This window comes from Oculina patagonica, chromosome 3 (assembly GCF_052425735.1).
Source record: "Oculina patagonica isolate OP01 chromosome 3, crgOcupat, whole genome shotgun sequence".
NCBI classification, from domain to species: domain Eukaryota; kingdom Metazoa; phylum Cnidaria; class Anthozoa; order Scleractinia; family Oculinidae; genus Oculina; species Oculina patagonica.
Genome location: NC_135760.1, coordinates 22,123,414 through 22,147,348, shown reverse-complemented (window position 1 = coordinate 22,147,348; position 23,935 = coordinate 22,123,414). Strand labels below are relative to the sequence as shown.

General features: G+C 40.7%; 1 protein-coding gene across 1 annotated transcript in view; it reads right to left on the bottom strand.

Moving 5' to 3' along the window:
- Window positions 1-4,798: 4,798 nt before the first annotated feature.
- Window positions 4,799-23,935, bottom strand: part of LOC144645496 (uncharacterized) — a 30,363-nt gene continuing 11,226 nt past the window's right edge. Inside the window, exons 2-5 of the mRNA XM_078505088.1 lie at window positions 13,680-13,774; window positions 10,773-11,117; window positions 9,923-10,290; window positions 4,799-4,927 (exon numbers count right to left, since the gene is read on the bottom strand). Coding sequence (XP_078361214.1) covers window positions 9,941-10,290; window positions 10,773-11,117; window positions 13,680-13,740 — 756 coding nt within the window. The 5' untranslated portion in view covers window positions 13,741-13,774 and the 3' untranslated portion in view covers window positions 4,799-4,927; window positions 9,923-9,940. The remainder of the gene's footprint in view (window positions 4,928-9,922; window positions 10,291-10,772; window positions 11,118-13,679; window positions 13,775-23,935) is intronic.

Here is a 23,935-nt window from a genome sequence, read left to right as displayed (position 1 = left end):
CCACAATCATAGTTGGGATAAAGTAAAATCAGCCAAATTTTAACCACGGTTTGATTGGACTTGCCACAAGTCGACTCTTATAGGTCCACGGTTTGATAGGAAAGCATATTTCTAGAAGCGGCCATTAGGATCACCAGATATTTGCCAATAAAGGGGGGGGGGGGGGGTCGATCGTGATTGGTTCAGTCAGGGCGGGAGAAGGCTTCTCTCGCCCTGGTTCAGTCGACGACGAGCCGCCTTTTTGAAAATCGTCGCAGGGAAGACCCTGGGGACGAGGTTGTCCATTTCTTGAATCCCTAAGGGACGGAACATTAGAAAAGTGATGGGGGGGGGGGGGGGGGGGCCAAAAAAAAATTCATGCAAGAGAAAATCTCAAGAAAAAATTCGTGCAAAGGGGAAGGCTGGAAAAAAATTCATGCAAAAAGAAAAGTTCCTAATTAAGCACTTAAAACACCCGTCATTTTCACTTAATGAGATCGTCTTTTCGACGAAATATATGAGGAAAAATGCTGAAAATAGCATTTTCGAGCCTTGACATTTCAAAAATTTCCAGCATGCCCCCAAACACCCTACAAACAAGCGTCTCCAGCGCTCAACCTCTAGTTTCACTGAAGCAAATTACATTCAGCCTGGCCTCCCTACAAGCAAAACTTTTCTTCCCATACGCAGATTAGGCTCTTACCGATAGTGCTAGCACTTTTTTTTGGCATTATTTGGCTTCGCGAGCATTTTTTTCTACGTTTTATCCCAAAAAGCACTGCTAGCATTATTTTGGATTTTCGACTGATTATTTGTATAATTAATCGGGCGGGGCCTGGGCCCGATTCATAATCTGTGTCAGATTTTTTTGTTTTGTCGGTAAATCGATCCAGACCCACGCGGCCCAGCCGGCTCTTCTGTAACAGTCACGCAAGATTTAATATTTAATAGCAATCAGCCGATCACTCGCGTTTAACATGAACACTCTGCTCTCTGAAATGTATAATTTTGTTCCATTCCATATTTTACAAGAAGAGAGGGTTGAATATAATCACATAGCGAAAACAAAGACCGCTTGGACATGTCCAAGCTATTTAAAACTACCACTACGTCAGACCCATGTCACGCGATCTCTCGCTTGTAGCTATAAATAATCATTCACCTATTTTCTGTTTGAATATTCTGCGCTCTGTTTGTGTGAAATATTTATTGTTGCGTTACTCAAGCGTTTGGCTCGGAGCGAGTACAAGTCGTACAATTTACCCGGAACGTGTTAAATATTGCAAAACGACGACTTATTTTCTGGATATCCCAATTTTTGTTTTGATCGAGTTTACGGTACTTTGAGAATCGAAACGTAAGTGCAAGCTCAGCAAGAATGTGTCAAAGCACGGGATACACGTCATCGCGCCAGGGGAATTACCAAAAGCTTGTCGAAAGACGCTCAACGGAGAAACACAATGGGATGGCCTTAGTGTACTCTTTATTTTGACGTGATTTGGCTTTCTTTTAAATGAACTGGTTTGGGTTTATTTTATTGAACATTCGGAACAAAATAAATACTTGCATGCGTAAGCAGGCATTTTTCCGGCTAGGCATGTGGTTTTAAAAAGCAAAAGATGACGTGGTAAAGGAAATTCATGTCACGTTCACTCCGTGACTAACGCAAACACGACTTGTGTGTTTCTCAAGTGACTGTTTTTCTAAAGATTTTACTGTGCGGCGCCATGCCTTTAAGCCAAAGCACTGAAAGAGGTCAGGTGGTCAAACATTACCCGCACGATTATAAACTGCTTGCAGTTCTTGTTTTGTGTTACAGCAAGGCGCCCAAATGTGTGACCACTTTTAATTTATTCACATTCTTTCGTGCAGATTTAATCCAATCAGAAGTCAACTGCAAGCTATACACGGCTTTTGATTGGATTAAATCTGCACGAAAGAATGTGAATAAATTAAAAGTGGTCACACATTTGGGCGCCTTGCTGTAAATTGCACAATCTGACTTTATTTATGGCGTCCAAAGCCTCCCAGATGCATTTTGCCCTCATTTTAGTCAAAGGAGCCGAGGAGGCCTGGGGAATAGGTTTGATAGGTCAGCGGTTGCCTTCTAGAAATCCAGTCCATCACACTCGTTTCCAATCTCGAGCCCAGAGTCCGTCTAGTCGGTCAGCGGTATGGGACGGACTCTGGGAAACTGGAATTGATCAGATCAATTTCAGGTCGATTTCAGGTAGAATCTTGGTCTTCCGGTTTTTATTGCGCATGCTTTTAGGTCTAAGCGGAACTAAATGTCCCAGAACGGAAGTAAATCGAGAAAGATGAACTATTTCTAACACATTATCGACAGAACTTGTGTTTATCGAAGCAACAAAAGTAACAACAACGTTCGAATTCTGCAGTTAACAAAAGAGAGAGTTTAAAAAAAGAGCGTCTGGTGTTTTGATTTCCTTTAATCTCTGTCTTGAGCATACTGCTATATTTGTTTTAAATCAAAGGTCTTGTTAGCCTTCCAGAATTCCGTCTCTGAAGACTGTGCGTGTGTCCCGGCGTTGTTGTTTTGCAGTGACGGCTAAGAAATTTACATAATGCCCAACGCATGGGCAAGCTATTGTTCTATTGTAAAATTTTTTGTTTGGCGACTCTCGTATATTTCAGAGGCTTCTTGGTGACAGCGCATCTTTTCAGGATAGATTGCATGTTTTCGAGCAAATAATTTTTTCCTCGTCGAATGGCGGTAATAGTAATAAAGACGAAAAGGCCACACCGGTCAACGCTATTCAAAAGGTGTAATTAGAATTTCGGCGACTCGGCACGTGCACACAATTGTACAATTCTTTTACTTCAGCAAAACAACAACGCGTAATGTTCAAATTCTGCGTTATTAGTTATTATTTTGAATCGAGCACTGTCTGCGATATTCAGTTTTTCAACCGAAACGGAGATTTGAATGAAAACAGTAGTTCTAGCGAGATTTGTAAGTCAACTATAAATTGAGTTTTCAATCGACAGTACCTTGGTGACGCCGTCGTTGTTGTTTTAAAACTCCGTTTAGAATTGACGTTTATCGGAAATCCTTTTTTATTCATGGTATGTTTCGAGTTCAACGAGAAGGGTAGAATTAGAAAATACTTAATTTATTTAGCGGCATATCACGAGTTCTTAGGTGTTTTACAAAATTAAGGTGATACTTCTGAACATTTAACCATAAAAGTCAACAAAAGTTTTCCAGGGTTTCCGGTTTGGTTTACTTCCGGGGAAGATTTTCACACTTCCTTGTTGATTTCTATTATTCTGCGAGGACCAATAGAAACAAAGAAATACATTTCAGTTTCCCAGAGTGAGTCCCGGCGACCCTACCGCTGACCAACCGCTGACAAACCGAGGAGCCGAAGGTCACTCTGGGCTCCAGATTGACTCGTTCCAAGATGGCGTCATCCACGTTGTCATCGAGGAACAGTGGAAGACAGCCAGCCAAGGCAAAAAATGAAAAATGTTACTGAAAATCTGAAAAATGTAATATTCTATTTTTAAAAAAATAGGAAAAAAGTGAGCATTTTTATTTAAACCACGAGCACTTTTTTTAAAAAAATAGCATTATTTTAGCACTTTTTTGGCAAAAAACAAGCACTGCTTTAAGCATTTAATGCTTTATTTTTTACGATTTCAGAAGGCCCACATTTAAACATTTCCCGGGGGAGCATGCCCCCCAGACCCCCCTAGAAGCTTGTGATCGTATCAACGCTTTTGGTGTGCTCCCTCAAGCCGCCACTTTTGCAATTGCTCCGACCGACCACACAATACTTATTGACCAGTGCCTAAAGGAATAAATCAATGAATAACAACATTTTGGGGGAAATATTTAAACTATTTAGCAAATGATCAACAAAGCAACATTTGCCAAAAGCATGGTATAAAGTAACAATACATGGTATCAGGTCAAAAAAAACTATTTCTCTAAAAAAAAAAACATTTGTCTAAAAAAAAAACGAGCAGTGGGTTACACCCGCAAAAAAATTCCCGCAGAAGCAATGGGCGTAAAAAAAATTCGTGCAAGCCGAAAATCCCCCACCCCCCTATCACTTTTTTTAATGGTCCGTCCCTAATAAACATCAAGGTTTCCCCGAGTCTATTACAGGGGTGGGGGGCGGATGTATTAAAGAAAATCTTATTGCTGGTTTTCACTGTCGCGCAAGTAACGATACTGCCACGCGCTGCAAAAAATAAATCCAAAGCTATTGAGTTAAACAAATTAAGAATTTTACAGGTTGTAGAAAATAACAAGATAGTCTACGTATCCAAGTCTCAGGTCTGTACGGTATTCCGTACTCGAGTTATCCGTCATAATGTTTAACACAAATTTAGAGAGCACAGTATGGAAACGCCATGTTGGATCCCATGTGGAGGGGCACCAAGATGGCCGCCGGAAATCAATGAAAACATCTGGCATTCACTTCTGCTATAAAGCGCGGTCAGTTCACCTTCGGGAACACGTAAACATTCATATAAACACTTCTTGTAAAGCCTCAACTGTTCAGTTCGTTAAAAATAACAGGATGAGGCATTCTTTTTAAGCATACGTGACAGCCTTCAGGCGGCCATTCTGGTGTCGTGTGGCGCAAAACTCCGAAATTCAAAATGTTATTTCTCAAAGACGGTGGATGCATCGAGCTGAAAACCTTCAATAAGATATATATTAAGGACGTCTAATAGCTCGTGAAGGATAAAAAGTCCGGGGGCTCGCGATTCTGGATTTAGAATTTTGATGACGTCACGTGAAAACCAAGAATTAGCACAAAAATAACAGAAATACAACATAATGCCCACAAATTAAGTTTATTAGGTACACTGTTAACGCCTAAAGCGACTAATACAAGTACCACTAATTTTTTGAGTAATTAAAATTACTTCAACCCATTGAATCCAGTTTCCAGGAGTGCTTTTCCTCTTTCTATCAAAAGATAAACAAAAAAAGCTTCAAATGATGAACTTGCCATTACACCAACATCATCAACAACATCATATAACAACTGATTTCGTTTTTAGTTCTTGCTTGAGAGTGCTTGAGCATGTATGTGTTCGGAAGCTGTTTTTTTTTTTGTTTACCATTATAATCTACTAGGCTCTTACCGAAAGTGCTCGTAAAAAAAGCATTAAATGCTAAAAGAAGTGCTCGTTTTTTGCCGAAAAAGTGCTAAAATAATGCTAATTTTTTTAAAAAGTGCTCGTGGGTAACATAAAAATGCTCACTTTTTTCCGATTTTTTTAAACATAGAATATTACATTTTTCAGATTTTCAGTTACATTTTTCAACAATAAAATGTAACGATCAATGTTTGTCGTCAGAGTACGCTCTCGAGCTATCTCTGCCTTGGCTGGCTGACTTCCATTGTTCCTCGATGACAACGTGGATGACGTCATCTTGAAACGAGTGTGATGGACTGGGTTTCAAGAAGGCAACCACTGACTTATCAAACCTATTCCCCAGGCCTCCACGGCTCCTTTGACTAAAATGAGGGCTAATGCATCTTTGGACGCCATAAATAAAGTCAGATTGTGCTTTTTAACACAAAATTAGACAAATAGTCAGTCGAAAATCCAAAATAATGCTAGCAGTGCTTTTTGGGATAAAATGTAAAAAAAAAATGCTCGCGAAGCCAAATTAGGGCTTTCCACAAGTTGCTCGGCAACTTTTTGGCAACTTTTCAGGATTCGAGCAACTTTTTCCCCTTCGAGCAACTTTTTTCCTCTCGAGCAACTTGTTGCATTTTGGGCAATTTCCAGACCGAAGATCTCCGAAGGTTATCCGAGTGTTGTTCAAAGGCAATACGAACGTTTCCGAAGATTTACGAAGTTTGCCGAAGACTTCCGAGGAACATCTGAAGACGTTTCAACTTTCTGCTCTATCTGGTTTAAAACATTACAAAACTCGTCAACAAACATGACGTCATCGATATCTTCACGATTTTTCTCAGTTAAAGAAATCCTTGTTATTTAACAAATTTTCCCCTTAATATGTTATTAAGATACTTCTTTTGCTGTAAAATTGCATAAAACTGCTTAGAAATATTACCCTCAAAGGGAAATTAGCATATATTTAGAGAAATTATCTTGATTAGAAGCAGCGTTTTGGATTTTTTGGAGCAACTTTCGAGCAACTTTTATTGTCAGAAGCAACTTTTTTGGATTTTTGAAGCAACTTTTGAGCAACTTTTTGAGAAATTACGGGCAACTTTTTGGGAAATCTCGAGCAACTTGTGGAAAGCCCTAAGCCAAATAATGTCAAAAAAAGTGCTAGCACTTTCGGTAAGAGCCTATAATCTACTCCCCATAATTGAGGATTACTACTAAATCAGTGTCTTCATATAGTCATAGAACCACAGCACAATACATTAGAAGTCGAAAAGATTTTAAAATATTCCCGATTCCAATACGATTTGAACTCAACTCTGAAAACCATTTGTTTGAGAGACCACACACCCCTCTCTCTCACCGACAACCACCCACTCCCCCAAGTTCTTCCCATTGTGGCTTAAAGGTCAAATGAACAGAAATTTCGATTTTTGTTATTTTTTGCCCATGTGTTTATTAAGAGCCAAATAAACATATCCCAAAGTTTCAAAGCAATCGGTCATTACATCGCAGAGATATTGCAAGTTGAAAAATGTTTTTTTTAGGCTGTCATAATCGTAGAGTGCTCGGAAAAATTGTCGGAAAATTGTCGGAAATAAAAACTTGTGACGTCATAATTGGTGTTTTTGAAGACGACCGCAGACCGATTCCGCAGACGGCACCTTCAAATCTAAGTAAATGTGTTTAGCGACATTTCAAGCAGTTATATATTTCGTTCTGTTCGGCTGTTTTTTAGTGGGTTGATTGTTGGTTGTTGTTTAGAGAGGCTCATTTTTTTTAAATGGAATATAGCTAAAGCACAAAAGTAGCTTAAAGTTTTGTTTGCTGTCGTTTTGCATGTCATGTGAGACATAGGTAGAATGCACGCTGGTATGAAAACAAATCAGGAATCTCTATTGTTCTTTCTCATTAACATTTAACGTCAATGAGCAGAATTATCTGCACGCGCGTTAACTATGCACGTGCGTTTTGAATTTTGGCATACTTCAAAGCCGTTCTCTGCCGAACAACAACGTGTAATGACGAAATTCTGCGTATTTTGGACAACGTCAGCCACGACGGCTAATTTTTGGTTTTTCCACTTGGGGTTGAACGAACGCTTTCTTTGAATATTCAGCGGGAGCTAGTTCTTAAAGCGATAAATAAGCAGAATGCGTCCGGAAAGCTGCGAGATTCTCAAGTAAAATATAAATTCATTTTGCACCAGACGTTGTCGTTGACGTTGGCGTCGGTGCGGTCTGCGGAATTGGTCTGCGGTCGTCTTCAAAAACACCAATTATGACGTCACAAACTCATTCCATTCCTTCCATTTCAGTGCGCAGTCATTCAAAAAGTTTTCGTGAAGCCTTCGGAAATCTTCGTATTTTTTGCTGTAATTCACGCTTTAAGGCTCGGAAAGCAAAAATTTTTCTTAATTTTACTCAATAATGGATAGTTTTAGCGCTTGGTTGGTTAAAATGGCATTTTGAAATTTCTTTTCATTTGACCTTTAAGACTTCGAAACTGTTGTTACTGAGTTCGGAAGGAGAGAACAAAACTGTCTATTTTCCGAACACTTTTCTTGGCTATAATGCATTATTTGCTGTTAGTGTCCAGAATTACGGAAAATCTGTTCACATGTGTAATTTTCAACTAGCCCTCCATCAATCGGATGAAAACTGAGTCAACGACGAGGACAACTCAGTAAAAGAAAAATTCTAATATATATATCTAACTTGATTTGATAAAAGGTGTCCCCCGAAATTTGACATGACACCGTAGTTCTGAAGCCCTATTTCTGTAACGAACGCTGAATGAGGGCTAATTTTAGCTCAAGTTTAACGTAAGGTACTCTAGTTTATGTGTTTTTTAACCAAAAAGACTGCATATACGGCATTTTGTTTAAATCAAGAATTCTATCAATTTAATTAAGAGTGTTTACAACTTGAAATGTGAGTCAAAATTAATACCAAGATAGACATAAGAAAACACTCGGCGGAGAGCTGAACTGTAGCGTTCTTAAAGCATGCACGTCTCAAATAAACTGAACTAAAGCATTCTACATCGACATTCGATTCAACTTTAAGCAAATCAGGCGAAATATCTGAGGAAGCGGGCATGTGTTATCTCAATTGTCAACTCCATTGTCGCGGCCGGAAATGCACACGATCGCATCGCCTCCCACTAGCGAATCACAGAGAACTATGAACTATGAGTGTTAGCTAGGCGGAGAACGCCTAAAATTGAGGGAAAAAGAAAACTATGTACTCACATCAGCGCTTGAAGCGATTCCTTGGCTATCCAATCCGACATGTTTCTTTTAGAAATAACCGACAATGTCCCGGATGTATTTGAATGTGGTCGAACGCGTAACGCCCGCTTCCCAAACTTCAACAGTAAAAAACTAAGTCTTTAGCCACGGTAAAGTTCAAGCCAAATATCGTTATGACCGCCTTCAAATCAGCCCATATAGTCTAGTTCCGAGTCCTAATTGATGTGGGTAAAGACCTTTGCTGTCTAAAGCAAGCTCAACATTATCTGTACCTGGCAAAACGAGCCGACCGGTTATCTGTGTTTAACCGCCTAAAGCTCGGTTTGAGGTACGATAACAGCCGACGCACAACTTGCAAATCGTAAGACTTTCACCTTCACGGGACTTAATGATGTCCTCCGGCAAACTTCCTTTAGACAGCAGAATGGAAAGCTATAGATCACAACTGTTCAACTAGTTAGCGCGCGCAACTAGAATTCAAATGAAAGAGAGGGGTTGGAGTTAGAGACTGGGCTAGACTAACCACAAGTAATTCTAGGGGGAGGGAGACTAGGGGGGGGGGGGGAGACAGGGAGGGAGAAAAAAAAGTAAGATTGCATTCACTACATTAGACAGGGCGACATTTCATTGGAAGAAAGCCGAACAATTCTCCGTATCCTCAAACAAAAAAACAAAAAACAAAAAATGAAACCCCATACATTCCTTAACAGCCCGATAGCCACCTTTTATCAAATCAAGGTAGATTGTGCACAAGAATAAGTTATTTCTGTCCTAACGCAGCTCTGTAGCTCATTTCAAGCGATAATAGACCACAAAGTGAATGTAAAATCCATCAAATTGAAAAAAGACCCGATTTAATGAGCCAAAGTTGAGGAGTAATGAATTAGCTGACTTGGAGTTTCAGTAAATCAAAGCTTTAATCTTAGATGTCACCAAGCAGTAACACACACACGCAGTATGACCTTTTAAAGACCTTTAAACCTAACAGTAATCGAGTCTGCCCGCTTATTTGACAAGAAATGGGTAAACGAGAGTGAAAACACGACTTTGGTTCAATAATTCAGCTAAAATTTGTCTTAACTCGACAATCCATTGAACAAATATATAGTGTTATTTTTCATGTTGAATTTTCTCTCTGAAAATAGAGGGTCCCGAAAAGGGATGGGTAGGAGAGGGGGGTAAATCCCAGATTTTCCCCAAACCCTATTTACAAGCCTTCGTATTCTCTTGCCCAAATCCAAGTGCCATTACCATTTTTTGTTTGTGATTAGCAGTCCCAGGGAACTAAATCCTATTTTCCCAATGGGAAAATAGGCAAATCCCAGTTTTCTTTCTACCCCTAGCTACAGGCAAGGCACTACAACGGTCCACGAATCTTTAGATTGTTTTTAATAACGAAAAAACTCCTACTTAAATCAAGCTACCCAAGACAATACTTGCCAAATTTTTCTACCCAAAAAATCCTGGAATCGAAATTAATAACCCAAAAAAATCCTTCTATCATCCCCGTCCTTTAAAATCCTGAGTACCCCCTCCCCCCTGTGACTTTTTACACCATCTTACCTGTTTCCAACGTGAGGTTTAAGCTGGCAAAGTCCTCATTTGATAAAACTCCTGGTCACGTTTGTCTCCGTCATCAAACTGCACATGGAACAAGGTGTTTGGGGATGACCGGAAGTCATTAATTATGTACTCAATGACTCCAGGGTAGTACCTAACTCTCTCCGGCCAAAATGCAATGACACGCGGTTGGGTTGCCACGTCAATCCTGGATGGGAGCACGTCCAAAATAACAGCGGTGCTGTCAGATTTTTGGTGTGTAATGGTGTCGCTGTCATCATAGAGGATAGATACGCTCGAGGCGGTTGCCGAGACAACGAAGGCTCGGTAGTAAAGACCATTGGTCCAACGCGCAAATACGCGTGCGCCAACTGTTTTACAGAAAAGGAAAGGGAAATTCAATTTTATGTGCACTCTCAACTTGCCGGAAAAGAAATCAAGGGAATTACCGGCTTCTAATAGGGTTAATAAGGTAAAGTCGAATCTACTCCAAGGTATCAGAGACACTACGAAGCTTATCGGTACAGGCAAAGGACATGGGGAACTTCTTGGTAATTTTATTTGTATATTTTACTTTAACAGAATTTTGTTAATCTCATCAGCTTAACTCTTATTGCAGAGACATTTTAATTAGATCTAGAGGCCAACGAAAACAGGTTGTTTTGCGGAAGGTCATAACGTGAGCCTAAGCCCTTCCCCTGTGGTAAAACCTGCCGACACGTCGATGTTTAATATCAATTTTAACCTCCGAAGAAAAACAAAGATCAACTTTTAACATTTTCTTGACACAAACGTTTTTTTTCTGACTCAAGACGGATATTTCGGACCGCTATTTTCTGATAATGCAACTTACCTTCATGTGGACTCTTGTGATCAGGAAACTCGCGAAGATCGTCAGCGTTGTAATAATCCTCATCATTGTCATCAAACACCACCTTAAATTTCCCGTCAGCTCTCTCCTCAGTAACAAAACCAATGTAGAACTTAACACCTCCTTTCCACGTGGCCATCACATGCAGTCCAACATAAACTTCTTCAGGGGCTATATCATAAATAACCGCTGAAACGTCGTGGATGCTGTGGATAATCTGGTCTCCATCGTCGAACAAGATTTTTATCTCACCGGGGGATGGGAAATCTGCAACCATGCCACGATAATACTTGTTGTTTGTCCAGCGCGCTATGACGTCATCGCCAACTGCAAATAAATTTCATAATGTGAAAGTTAACGTAGGAATGGACAAATTTTTTTGAGGGGTGGGGGTTGGGCAATTACCAAAAAAATTTCCTATACAGCAAAAGTAGAGAAAAAATCATGCAAAGCAAGCCAAAGGTGAAGCTGCACTATAGTTCATAGAGGGAAATTGTTATGAAGCAAAGTTCTTTGTTATATGTTTTTGTTTGGTATTTTGGGGTTGACCCTACACAAAACCCGACAAAATGCAATAGTTGGTTACGTGTGTTCATGTAACTAACCAATAGAAACATTGCGATTATGTAATTTATGCATAGTGAATGAGCGCAAAACAAAAGATGTGCACGGTCGTGGACATTCCAACAAAATCTTGGCATCTTTGTTTGCTTCTTTGATGTTTGCCTGGTTTCTACGGCCTTGTCGGCTAAGTTACATGAAAACTGTCAAAATATAACTCTCTGAAACTTGGATAAAAAAAACTAAACGTTTCGGCAGTGCTGCCTTCATCAGTAGTACTCATTGGCGGCGGAACAAGGGAGGGAGGCAGGGGGGACTATAGCCCCCCACGTTTTGGTGCCGAAAATATAGCGAGCGCAGCGTAAAATGGTTTGTCAAGATATTCCGTCCCGTGAGTGAGTTCAAACATCCTCGAAACTTCCTTGGAAGTCTTCGGAAAACTTCTTTTATCTTCGGAAAAGTTCGAAAAACGATCGGAAACGTTCGTATGGCCCTCGGACAACAATCGGGGAATACTCGGAATTGTCCAGAAACTGCGCAGTAAACAAAATTTCCTAGAACGGAAAAAGTTGCTTCAAATATGAAAACCGCGGCCGAGTATTTTTGGGACAGTCTTACCCCCCCCCCCCCCCCCGTTCTAAAACGCTCCACCGCGTCTGTAAAATACGCTCGTTGTTACGCATGTTGTCGGCTAAGTATCAGGCGTTTTCCCAGGATAATTGTTAAATGGATGATGAATACATAAGAGGGTCTGAATGAGTTGAACTAATAGCTGAGAATCGATCAAAATTTTAGCTGTCAGCTGAGAAATGACGCGATAGGTAAATTCTAACATCTGCAAAATTTAGTGATAACTGAGAAATGGGCTGCAATATCAACTGATTGACGAGAATTTGCCGAAAATGTAACTTATTTAACTGAGATTCCCGCACGCCGGGCCAGACCCTCATTTAAGGAAGTGGGTCAGGGAAACAGAAACGGGTAGTAATCATCGTAGTTGCGAACGAAAGAAATTCCACACTTCGAAATTAAGCTTATCTGAATCAGTAAGGTGCGTTGTCGGACGTAAAGTAAAGTACTGACCAGGCGCGTAGCTGAGGTTTTTGGAAGGGTGTTCGTATTGACAGGAATATTTATTATGGGGTTATTAAATACGAGCGCCGAAGGCGCGAGCCTCTAGGGGGTCTCGGGACATGCCCCCCCATAATATTATGAAATCTAGAGGCCCTGAGCATTGTGCACGTCAATATTTCAAACTCGATGGAGTGTTTTAAAAATAACAGGTATTTTTAGTCATAACAACAATATTACCGGCGTTTTGTTGAATTGATACATTCATACATACATACTGGCTTAGTATACTAAACGTTTTACAAAAGCTTGACGTATGCTGCAAAGGCATCTCAGGGTAAAAGCTTAAGCCCCCCACCTCCCGGCTCCACCGTCAATGTACTAAAAGCAGCGTCAATATGCACTAAATACACGTATCACCTGGGTCCCCCGAAATTGTATTCCCTGCCTTTCGTCTATTGATACCCCATTTATCAAATCCCGAACGCCTGTTAAGGAAATATTTTTCAACGATGAGATTATTTTGACTGCATATAATACTAGGTCAAGGCCTACTCTGGGACCCAAAGTCGCCGAAACTTTGGGCGACTTAAAGCGACTTTAGGCGATTTTAGCTTATTTTGTCCAAAATTACGGGCGATTTAAGGCGATTTTGGGCGACTTTAGGCGACTTTGGGCGATTTTGAGCGACTTAGGCAATTTTAGATGACCTTTTAGGCAATTTTAGTTGACCGAACTAAGTACAGTTGTGGTATACATGTACATGGGAATCATCATGGTTCACCATAAAGCATTGTTACAGAAAATATCTATACTTAGAGCGACTTTGGGCGATTTTGGGTCCCAGAGTAGGCTAAGGTCACTAGGATGTATTGAGGCCACTTACTTACTAATTCGCTACAGGAATATTCGTAAAGCAAACTTGACAACTGCATCATCCTCGGGTAGAGGCCTTGAAATAGATTGACAATTTCGTCCAGATCGACAGGCATATCATACTTGAGAGGAGAGCCTATTCTCCTAACAATTTCATACTTTCCCGTTATTTTTAGCATTTTTTTTTGCACGGTAATTTAAAAGCTGCAACACTCAAAGTTTGCTTTCCATCACCCACTATTTGCTAAAAGCTGAAAATCATCAGTTTGTGTTTTCAGTCCTCCATTATTGACCTCCAAAGGGGGTTCGTTCGAACCCCTCGAACCCCCCTCCTACGCGCCTGCTGACGAAGTATCAATGGAAACTTTACTGATCACTTACCGTCAAAAGCAGGAACTATTGATGGCAACACAACCAGGACGAAAACAAACAAGACTTTCATTGTAACGTCCAAACTGGATGATGATTTCTGAAAACTGGAACAGAAAAAACTTTTATGTTACTAAATTACACTTAATGGCCAGACCGACATTGAGAAATATTAATGAAAATAAAATATTGGCATGGAACTGACTTTGTGATCTTTAGCAGGTAAGATCTGCTATACATGTACTTTTTCATGAACGCTCTTTAACTAAAACTTAAACGGGTCAAACCGTTATTTAGAAAAAAAAAAGGATAAAAACCCCGCTTCGGTAAGCCTCAAACCAACAAAAAGAAACAATGAAAGAAATGATATGATGACTACGATCGCTTTCGGAGTAAAACAAATTTTGTCTTTCACCCAGGCTTTCGTCAATTCCAAACTGATCAAATTCGACGATACGTTCACCAAATGGTAAGATGATAAGAAGTCTAACCGCCAACATTTTTCAAAATATACGAGAAACTCCGACCTGCTCTTTGTACTTAGTACCCACCTTGGATGTTAGCTGAATACTGACTGAGGTGATTCTCGTGTCTCGATTCGTACGAATTTGACTGCAGTCGAGAAGTGTTCGCTTTCAAATTGCTACTTCTTTAAAACACCGTTTTAAAAAAACTTCTGCTCGTTTTTAATTGGTCGAGACATTAAAAAAAAATAAACTGCCTATTTAAAATACCAGAGAAACTCCTGCTCTGTGTACCTTGGTTACTCGTGTCTCTTTTTATTGGTTGAGAAATCAAAATATCTGAGAAACTTCTGCTCTGTTACTCGCGTTCGTCCGTTTTGTTAAACGAAATGACGAAATTCTGACAGCGACATACGGATCATTCTTAGTTGCGACATGACAAGCTTTGAAATTGAGACGATAGACATGTATACCTACCCTAACACGGCCTCATTAAATGAAAATCAAATCTATATTTTTTACAGCGTTTAGACCGGTTGGTAGACCATTAGTTCAATGACATTTTATTTTAATTAAAACGTTCTGCATCAAGTTCCGTTATATATTTCTTGCAAGTGTAATTTTGAAACGTTAAATTTGTTATCACAATTTTAGAAAAAAATAAAACATTGCCAATACGGCAATCGCAAAAACTTTCCGAACAAAAATGTCGACGCTGATTCAAAGCAATTGAGCGTTTGGAATATGCTGAAAGACCGGCCTGTCTTTTGTTTGTTGATGGCGTTTCGGTTGTATTTTTCGATTGTATTAAAATTGCATGCGACTTCTGCTTTTTTAAGCAGGGGAAATGGGAAAACACTTTCATCTCCTTAACAACGACGATTAGTCCGATTGTCCAGCTGCGCGGTTTCTGACTCGTACGTCGTGCTTGGTATCGTCCTCTCATTTAATTTGTTTGCACCAGGAAACATGCATCTTAAAACTCATGAGGTCCTGTTCGGTTTAATTCGGACAAGCGACACGACGATTTAAGAGCAATTTCACGGGATTTTTCTGCTTTTCATTTACTAAAATTGGCGAAGTACTCTCGCTTGTACACGAAATGCGCCTAGAACATCAAAAAGATAAAGAAAGAAAGTAAATTGTCGTTGAAGGAAGAGGGGAGCCGTTATTGGTTTTCAGTTGTTTTTCCAAGTCACAAGGGCAGAACTTGAAAAAGCCAGGCTAATTTTTTCAAGTTGAGATCTAAAGTTCCACAGGGGATGGCATCACAATAATATCACTTGTTTATAGCTTCAGTACACTGGCAAAGTAGTTTTTAACAAAACTAGAGCACCATTTCTAGTCTTTAGGCCTTTAAATGTTTGCAGTGAAGCGAGGAACGACAAGACTTCTGTTGAAATAGCGACAGCGAAGGATAGAATTAAATAAGACAGCTACGGCGAATCTCTCGGTTTCTTAAATGAGCGAGCGAGATGAAAACCCAGCTTTGAAAGAATCGTTGATGAATGCTTGACAGCGGGCAGTCAGTCGAGAAATTTTTCATCGGTCAAGAATTAACATATTGATCATAAATGTTCATATTATATAGGTTATAAAATAGAAATAGATGAATGTTTTCTTTCTCTTCTCTTCTATTTATATGTCAGTGTCATCATTATAAGATTCTGGCAACGCGAGACATGTTTGATTATTTTACCGGACATGAGGATCGAAATGCACCAATCACAGCAATCCAACGTGCATAAATAGCGACGCGTAAACAATCGACCTCATCGCCTGATCGCCTGATGAAGACTAGCAGTATTGCAGTCGAAACGTCGCGATCAACATCTCAAAACGATTCTAATTCCATCGTGAGACAAACGAATAAACGTTCATTCCTATCTTACACAACGATGAACAATATTCACATCTTTAATGACATTCTTTTAACTGTTGAGCAAACAAATTACACGGTTATAACAGTAATTGTGATTCCCAGATTAGAGACCTCCTGAAGAAAATAACAACCAGCGTGCATGTCAATTAATAGCAACTTTGAAAAAAAATCACTACTGCCAATTTCTTATTCGATCGGGAAAATACGGCCCCACAAGCTTTTCGGAGCTTTAAAAAAGACAACCGTGTTTAAGTAAAGGTAAGGTAAGGTGATGTTAGAAAAAATGTCTGTTACACTATTAACGATCTAGAGAAAAACTGCAAACAATGAAAGCTGATTTAATTGAAAACAACGACACCTAATAAATACCTTTTAAAATAAAAATTGCGTATATCGGTTTTCGCAGCAGTTCCACGATTCGCATTATCGTACCTTTTTGGTACGCTTCGGTGGCATATCAGGCGGGTTTGGTCGAGCCATGGCTCGTATTTTGGCGAGACGCAGTCGAGCCAAATACCCATGGCGAGACTAAACGAGCCTGATATGCCGCCGAAGCGTACCAAAAAGGTACGATAAGGTATTTACTGTACCTAAATTCAGCTAGAAATCAGGTAATATTGATCGCTCTTTTGAAGTCATGCTTGCCAGACCCTTGCCACGTTCGTAGTGCAAATTAATTGTGTTGACCGGCTTGTGTTGATACGTTTTTGGTCTTCAACAATTTATCAAGAAACTCTTCTGACATTTTTTACTCGTTTTTTTGGAGTTTTATTCTCTACATTTTTAAAATAAAAATTTAGAAAAGTTTAGCTCGAAAATCTCCGACTCCATTGTTTCATTCTAAATGTTTCGGTACTCGGCGGCAAACATCGCGCAATTGACGAGCGAGCTCAAGTTTAGTTTTTGCGGGAAAGTTTTTCTCCTTATACGACTGGTAAACGCCGACTAAATTTAAATTTCGAGTTTCTGTTTTATTGGTAAAACCTCTTTTCAATTCATCGTACGATAACATTACTTTACTTCAAAGTGACCATGATATGGTGTCCATAAGGCCGTGCAAACAAAAAAAATTTGAAAACTAACTTTGGGACTTAAACTAATCTTACCTGATTTTTCTCTGGCCGCAATGATACAGCGTACTGGCGTACTGCGTACTATCGTGAGGACGGTTATTTAAATCAAGTGGTAGTGGAGGATATGCTAAAATGTGATCTTTCTAATACTTTGCGATAACATGTGGAATAACGTTATTGGCTGCCTAAGGGGATCGGGTAGCAGCTCTGGCAAGGTCTCACATGAATGGCTCGTTCCTTTCGAGAGAACAATGCCCCTTGCCCCAGAAATTAACAATAGGAACTCCTCACTACTCTTGCTGTGTTTTAGTTTGACTTCAACAATTTTTATGTCGTCCGGTTGATAGGACATATGTCAATCAAGGACGCGTTGCATTAAACCGAGAATTTTGGTTTCAATCTCCGAAATTTTCGCGTGCAGAATGGAACTTTCCACGTGACTCAACCGATCTTGTTCCATTCCCCCTTCGGGCGCAATTCCTGCCAAGTTCAAAATGGCGCGTCTGCATGGGTCACTTTTCTTAGGTTTTGAGCTTTTCGATGATTTCCGTTTACTGGGCGATATCATCGAAGACAATGATGAAGTGGTTGTCTTAAGTGCTGTAAGCTGCTTTATGTGAAGAATTTTAGTCATGATTATTTTGAGCGGACTCTTCTGAGATATTTGCCCGAGTAATTCAAGCGTCTCAATCAACATTTTCGTATGACAAGACAAACTTGTGAAATTATGGAATTATGAACACTGCACGAAAAAACGGATTTACCTCCATAGCAAAATCGTAGCAAATATGAAGTAAATACCATATTTGAACGACACTGCTCATATTTGCTCAGATACAAACTATCATGATTGCATTATATTTTCACACAAGGCAAAGATGGTAAATACCGCATTTACTCAATGTTTTCATACCGGTAGCAAATGTAAAGATAAATTGTACATTTGCGACAGCTTTTCTGTTGCAGTAAAGGTAAGGTAAATAGTTAAATTTGCTACACGGGAAGTTTGATTTCCACGTGTAGCAAATATGTTGCAAAATATTACATTTGCTTACTTACTTACTGCCCATCATGCCTGTGTGGCACATAGGGCAGCAACGAAGTTTCTCCAACCCTGCCTATCTCTAGCCAGTTTTTCAATGGTGCTCCAGCTGTAATTGAGCTCCCTTAACTCTGTTTCTACCGTTCTGCGCCATGTTGGTTTTGGGCGCCCTCTTCTGCGTTTGCCTTCAGGTGTCCAGCGCATTGCAGTCTTAGCTATGTTGTTGTTATCCTTTCGAAGCACATGTCCAATCCATCTCCATCTTCTCCTGGTAACAATCGTGCGAATATCCTCCTGCTTGGTTTGCTTCAGGAGCTGGTCGTTGGAGATTTTCTGTGGCCAGAAAATTCTCAGGATCTTCCTGAGGCTAGTTGTGTGGAAGGACGCTAGTTTCGACAGGTCATGTTCAGTCATTCGCCAGCATTCGCAGCCGTAAAGAAGGGTTGACAACACACAGCTCTGGTAGATCCTAAGCTTTGTCTTTGTGCTATAACTTGCCGATCTCCACACTGGTCGTAAGCTCATAAAGGCGCCCCTTGCTTTGCTTAGCCTGCTTTGTATGTCCACACCAGTACCGCCGTCCTGGCAAAGCATACTTCCAAGGTATGTGAACTTGTCGGTGTAAGAAATATCCTGTCCTGCTACCCTGATCTTTGACGGGGAGGAGACATTCACACACATAGCTTCGGTCTTCTTCAAGCTTATCTTCAGGCCAACCTGGGGGCTGAACATGCTGAGCCGGTCGGTCTTTTCTTGAATGTGCTGACGAGTGTGTGACAACAAGGCTATATCGTCCGCAAAGTCAAGGTCCTCGAGTGTAAAGAAAGGGGTCCATCGTATGCCTCTACGCTGATCTTCCATAGTGCGACGAAGGACCCAGTCGATAGCAATGTTGAATAGCACGGATGACATGACACATCCCTGGCGTACACCGGTTTTGATTTCGAAGCTCAAATCCCCCTGACCAACACAGCATGTGAAGTTCGAATAGAAGCATTTGATGATATTAACAATGCGTTGAGGAATGCCATACGCTCTCAATATTTGCCAAAGACTGTCCCTGTGAATGCTGTCAAACGCTTTCTCATAATCGATGAAATTCACATACAGCTGCCTGTTCCATTCAGAACATTGCTCAAGTATATTCCTTAGGGTAAAAATTTGATCCGCACATCTGCGCCCCTTGCGAAATCCAGCTTGTTCATTTCGCAGGACATCATCAACAGCTTTGGTGATACGCTGGATAATGACTTTGCAGAAGATTTTACTTGGCACAGACAACAGGGTAACTCCACGCCAGTTGTTGCAGTCACTTAGAGACCCTTTCTTTGGTATCTTAATTATTACTCCTGTACTCCAATCCGATAGTGTTTCTTCCTGTTCCCAGATCTTTGTAAATAAGGGGGTTAGGATGGTTGCTGCAAGCTCAGGGTCTGCTTTGAACAGTTCAGCATTTAAGTTGTCATTGCCAGGAGCTTTTCCGCTTTTCAAGGAATTTATGGCTTGGATGACTTCCCTCCTAGTTGGAACATCAGTGTTAACATCAAGGTCGATTGTCGCTTCCTGGATATTTGGTACCACAGTTGGTGGTGGCCTGTTCAAAACCTCGTTAAAGTGCTCCATCCAGCGCATTTCTTGCTCTCGCTCTGATGTCAACAATGTGCCGTTCTTGTCCTTTACAAGTATGTTGGTTGTATGGCATTTGCCTCTGATGATCTTGGTTATCTTATACACTGTTCCTTGTTCGTTGCGTGCGGCTGCTTCCTCTGCCTGGGATGCAAGGTTCTCCATGTACCTCCGTTTATCCGCTCTTGCTCGACCCTTAACTTCCTTATTCGCTGCCTGGTACATCTCTTGATGCCTTCCTTTGAGCCGTTGGGATTTTGAATCCATAACTTTCCTTTTCAATCTCCGTCTGTTTTCTATTGCTTTCCAAGTGTCAGATGACATCCATTCCTTTGACTTTCGCTGCCTGTAGCCCAAACATGCCTTGCTGCTTTCGCTGTAAGCAGTCACAATGTTCTTCCAGTTCCTGTTCACCCCATCATCAATATTATCTTCCTTTTCGTCCATTTCCACAAGAGCCTCGAACCTGTTTCGCACCTCTAAGATAAAGGATTTTCTTACATTCGGTTGTTTCAATCGTCCCACATCGAAACGGCTGCGCCCTTTGGCTGGGCGCCCTGCACTCTTTAACTTCAGTTTGAGGCAGGCTGTCACAAGATGGTGGTCGCTACCAACGTCAGCCCCTCTCCTCACCTTGACATCCCGAAGAGATCTCCGCCATTTTCCATTGATCAGCAGATGATCAATTTGATTTCTATCCCTGTCATTTGGGGAACACCACGTGATTTTATGGATTTCCCGGTGCGGGAAAAGGGTGCCTCCTATCACCAGGTCATTTGTTGTGCCAAACTCGACAAGCCTTTCTCCATTTTCATTGATGGTGCCACATCCATGCCTTCCCATCACCCTATCACTGCCTGAGTTATCAGCACCAACTTTGGCATTCAGGTCTCCCATGATGATGATAAGATCTTGCATTGGTACTTGCTCGATTTCTGCCTGGAGCCTAAGATAGAAATTGTCCTTCAGATCGTCTTCACTATCATTGGTCGGAGCGTAACATTGAATCAGGGTTATGTTGTTGTGTCTCCCTTTCAGCCTGGCTTTTATGATGCGACTATCAATAGGCTTCCATTCCATGAGCGATCTTTCTGCTCCTTTCTTCAGGATAATCGCCACACCCTCACGATGTTGTCTATCGTCTCGCCCAGAGTACAGGACCGTTTCACCCGACACTGTCTTCATTCTCCCTGTCCCCGTCCATCTACTTTCACTAACACCCAACACATGTAATCTACACCTTCTCATTTCTGCTGTGACCTGAGCAAGTTTTCCGGTTTCGTACATAGTACGTACGTTCCAAAAACCAAGCCTGGCCTTGGTTTTTGCACTCAGCACTTCCAACTTCATGCCAGTAGTTTCCTTCTGGCTTTCATCACTGGCAGTCATACGGTTTGGAGACCTTGGAAGGTCTGTGTGCAGGTTGTTGGTTATCTTCGTTGCTGTTTCCGTAACAAGGAGTTTTTTACGGGATGAGGTTGTTAACCTCAAGCCCAACCCCCATACCTGGAGGGCCAGGGGACTGACTTTAGTCTGGACCCTACTCCTTGACCTTTCCGGCTTGGGAGGCCCTACAAGGGGTGTAAACACCCCCGCCGGCATAGCTCTTGGAGTCATTGGGACGCACAAGCCACTCAGCTACGTCAAGGCAACAGTCCCAATGAGTGGACATTTGCTTAGCTTTGATCATATTTGCACGCAAGTCAAACTTTGTGTTTATTGTAATATTGTAAGTAAAGCAAAGATCTAGTAAATATTCATAGCTCATTAGCATCCCCAGTGACGTCATTAGCATTATATAATAAAATGGAATTAATTAGAATTGTCAGTTGTTACGAACGTTGGCCAAAGATAGTAAGTCTTTATGTAAGGCTTTATGTTATGCACGTAAATCAGTAAAGGTAGTAAGTAAATTAATAAGAGGGATAGATGATGCGCCCACCCACCGCTCCCCCTGCTGCTCTTAGCTCTTTCGGCATACCCTCTCGAGCTTTGCTCGTCAGGGGTTACACCCCAATACTTAATGCTAATGGTTAGCAGAGAGGATAACGTACTATTCTGGATACTTCGATTATTGTATGATTCCTAAACTAATGTGCTTCGTAGTCGTCGAACAAACAAACATGTTTTCAGTCTATTACAAATCAATTGTGCGTAAATAAAAGTTTGCTTTTTTTGAAGGAAGATCGAGGGAACTGGTTCCCTTCCTTCTCCTCTATGCGTTTTTCTCTCCCTCCCCCTCCTCTTTTACGCTTGCCAGGCAGACTAGCTTTAAGTTCGTGCTTTTGCCGCGAGAAATGTGCGTCACCTTCTGTGGATGGCGTCCGGTTTTATCATTGCGGTGGTTCTTAGTATATTTGTTCCTGGCTTGGCGTCTCCAGCGTGGACACCTAACACTTATCCGGCTTTTATCGGAAAATCATTTTATAACGAAGATTAGAATCTTAATGCAGCGCGCTTGCAAATGATGCCATTCAAACATAACTTTTTTATACTCCGGCAAAAGTCTTCGCGCTTTCTAAAAAATTTATAGGTTTAATGAAACGATGTAAAGACCATGGCTTTATTAGAGTTTCAAGCTGAAGCGACACTCAAATCGAACTTAAAGCGCACGCCACGTTTAACTCACTTTGTGAAGAGTTTTATACCGATAGATTTTAGAACACAATTTTCGAAAGGCAATGCTCACCTTTGTTTGGGCTAGCGTAATACTACTTCATTCCATGCTTGAGGCCGTTGTTTATGCTTTCCGCATCTGGCTTCATCGACGAACACAACAGAAAACTTGAGAGGAAAGACTCGACAATACGAAACGTCTCCATGTTTTCATTGAATTTTATACGAAAGGTTTTTTCAACTGTTGAAATATCAATGTCATCCATATGAATATGGATTAGGATGGCTGACACATAAGCGGCGAGCCTTTTGTTTACGCATTAAAGGGACATGGTCAGCGTTCTTACCGCGCTGACCTGGACACTAGTTTTCACGCTTTAAAAAGAGACCACTGTGGACTTTTTTCAAAACGAGCCATCAGAAATCTGCTTCAATCTTTGCAGTGTTTCACTAAATGAAAAAATTTAGAAGAAAAAAAAACACTGAGAAGATTGAAGCAGATTTCTGAAGGTTCTCTACGCGCATTTTGATTTCGGGTTAAGGTGGACTTTTTTCAAAACGTGAACGCTGACCATGTCCCTTTAACTCTGCGAGCTGTTTTACTGTGAAACAAGAAAAGAAAACATTTCGCACGTAAATACAACTTTTTTATTAACTTGGTTGACGGCGAATTCTTCTTTACTTTTTTAAGGTTAATTCTTGTGCTTTTATTGACTGAAAAAAAAAAATAGCAAAGAGATTGTAATTGTCCAAAGTACTTATTCCGTCAGATGGTTTCTTTTTGATTTTTTTTTCATAAATTTAAGCTGGCTTTGAACCTTATCGACACGTTTTTTTTTTAGGTCAAAATGCCCTTTGTAGTTAGATAGATTACATTTGACTAGATATCCCACGACATGCAGCATTCACTTGTCAGTCTAGAAAAGCAAACCTTTTTGAAAGAACTACTAAAGAAAAACGGATCAAAGACTAACCTGCGAATACAGGTGCCTCTCATTCGCGTCCCGCAACGAAGAGCGAACTTCGTTGCGGGACGCGAATGACAGGGCGGCTGTATTCGCAGGCTAATCAAAGACAAATCTGACTCCATCATTCTGAGCTACTATAAACCGCAGGAATTTTAATCAAAGTTAATTGTCATAGAATTTATTTAACTAGAGAAAACAACTGTAAAACAATGTATAGCTTTTGGAAAGGAAAACAGTACAGATCTTAATTTAAGACCGATGCACTGTTTAGAGCTTATTGTCAAATGCACACTTTAAAGAGCCTTCTACAGTTAAGGACGTTGGCGCTAATTGTTTGTGCGCATCCCTACTGCGCACGTAATTCATGTCGCAACGCCATGGCACGTCATACTTTGAGCGCGCGCGCTGAGTAAAATTTCTAAGAACATATAAGTTGGGTTGCCGTTCCGCTAGCTTCGCTTGCAATTTGCTCTCTTAAATGGTAGGTGACCCCTACTCGTTTCTTAACGGATCACTTTTGTTAATTAATATCTTCTTTTTGCGAGAAAATGAAAAAAATCTATCGAGTGGAAGTTTGATTTTTTTGTCACACTGACG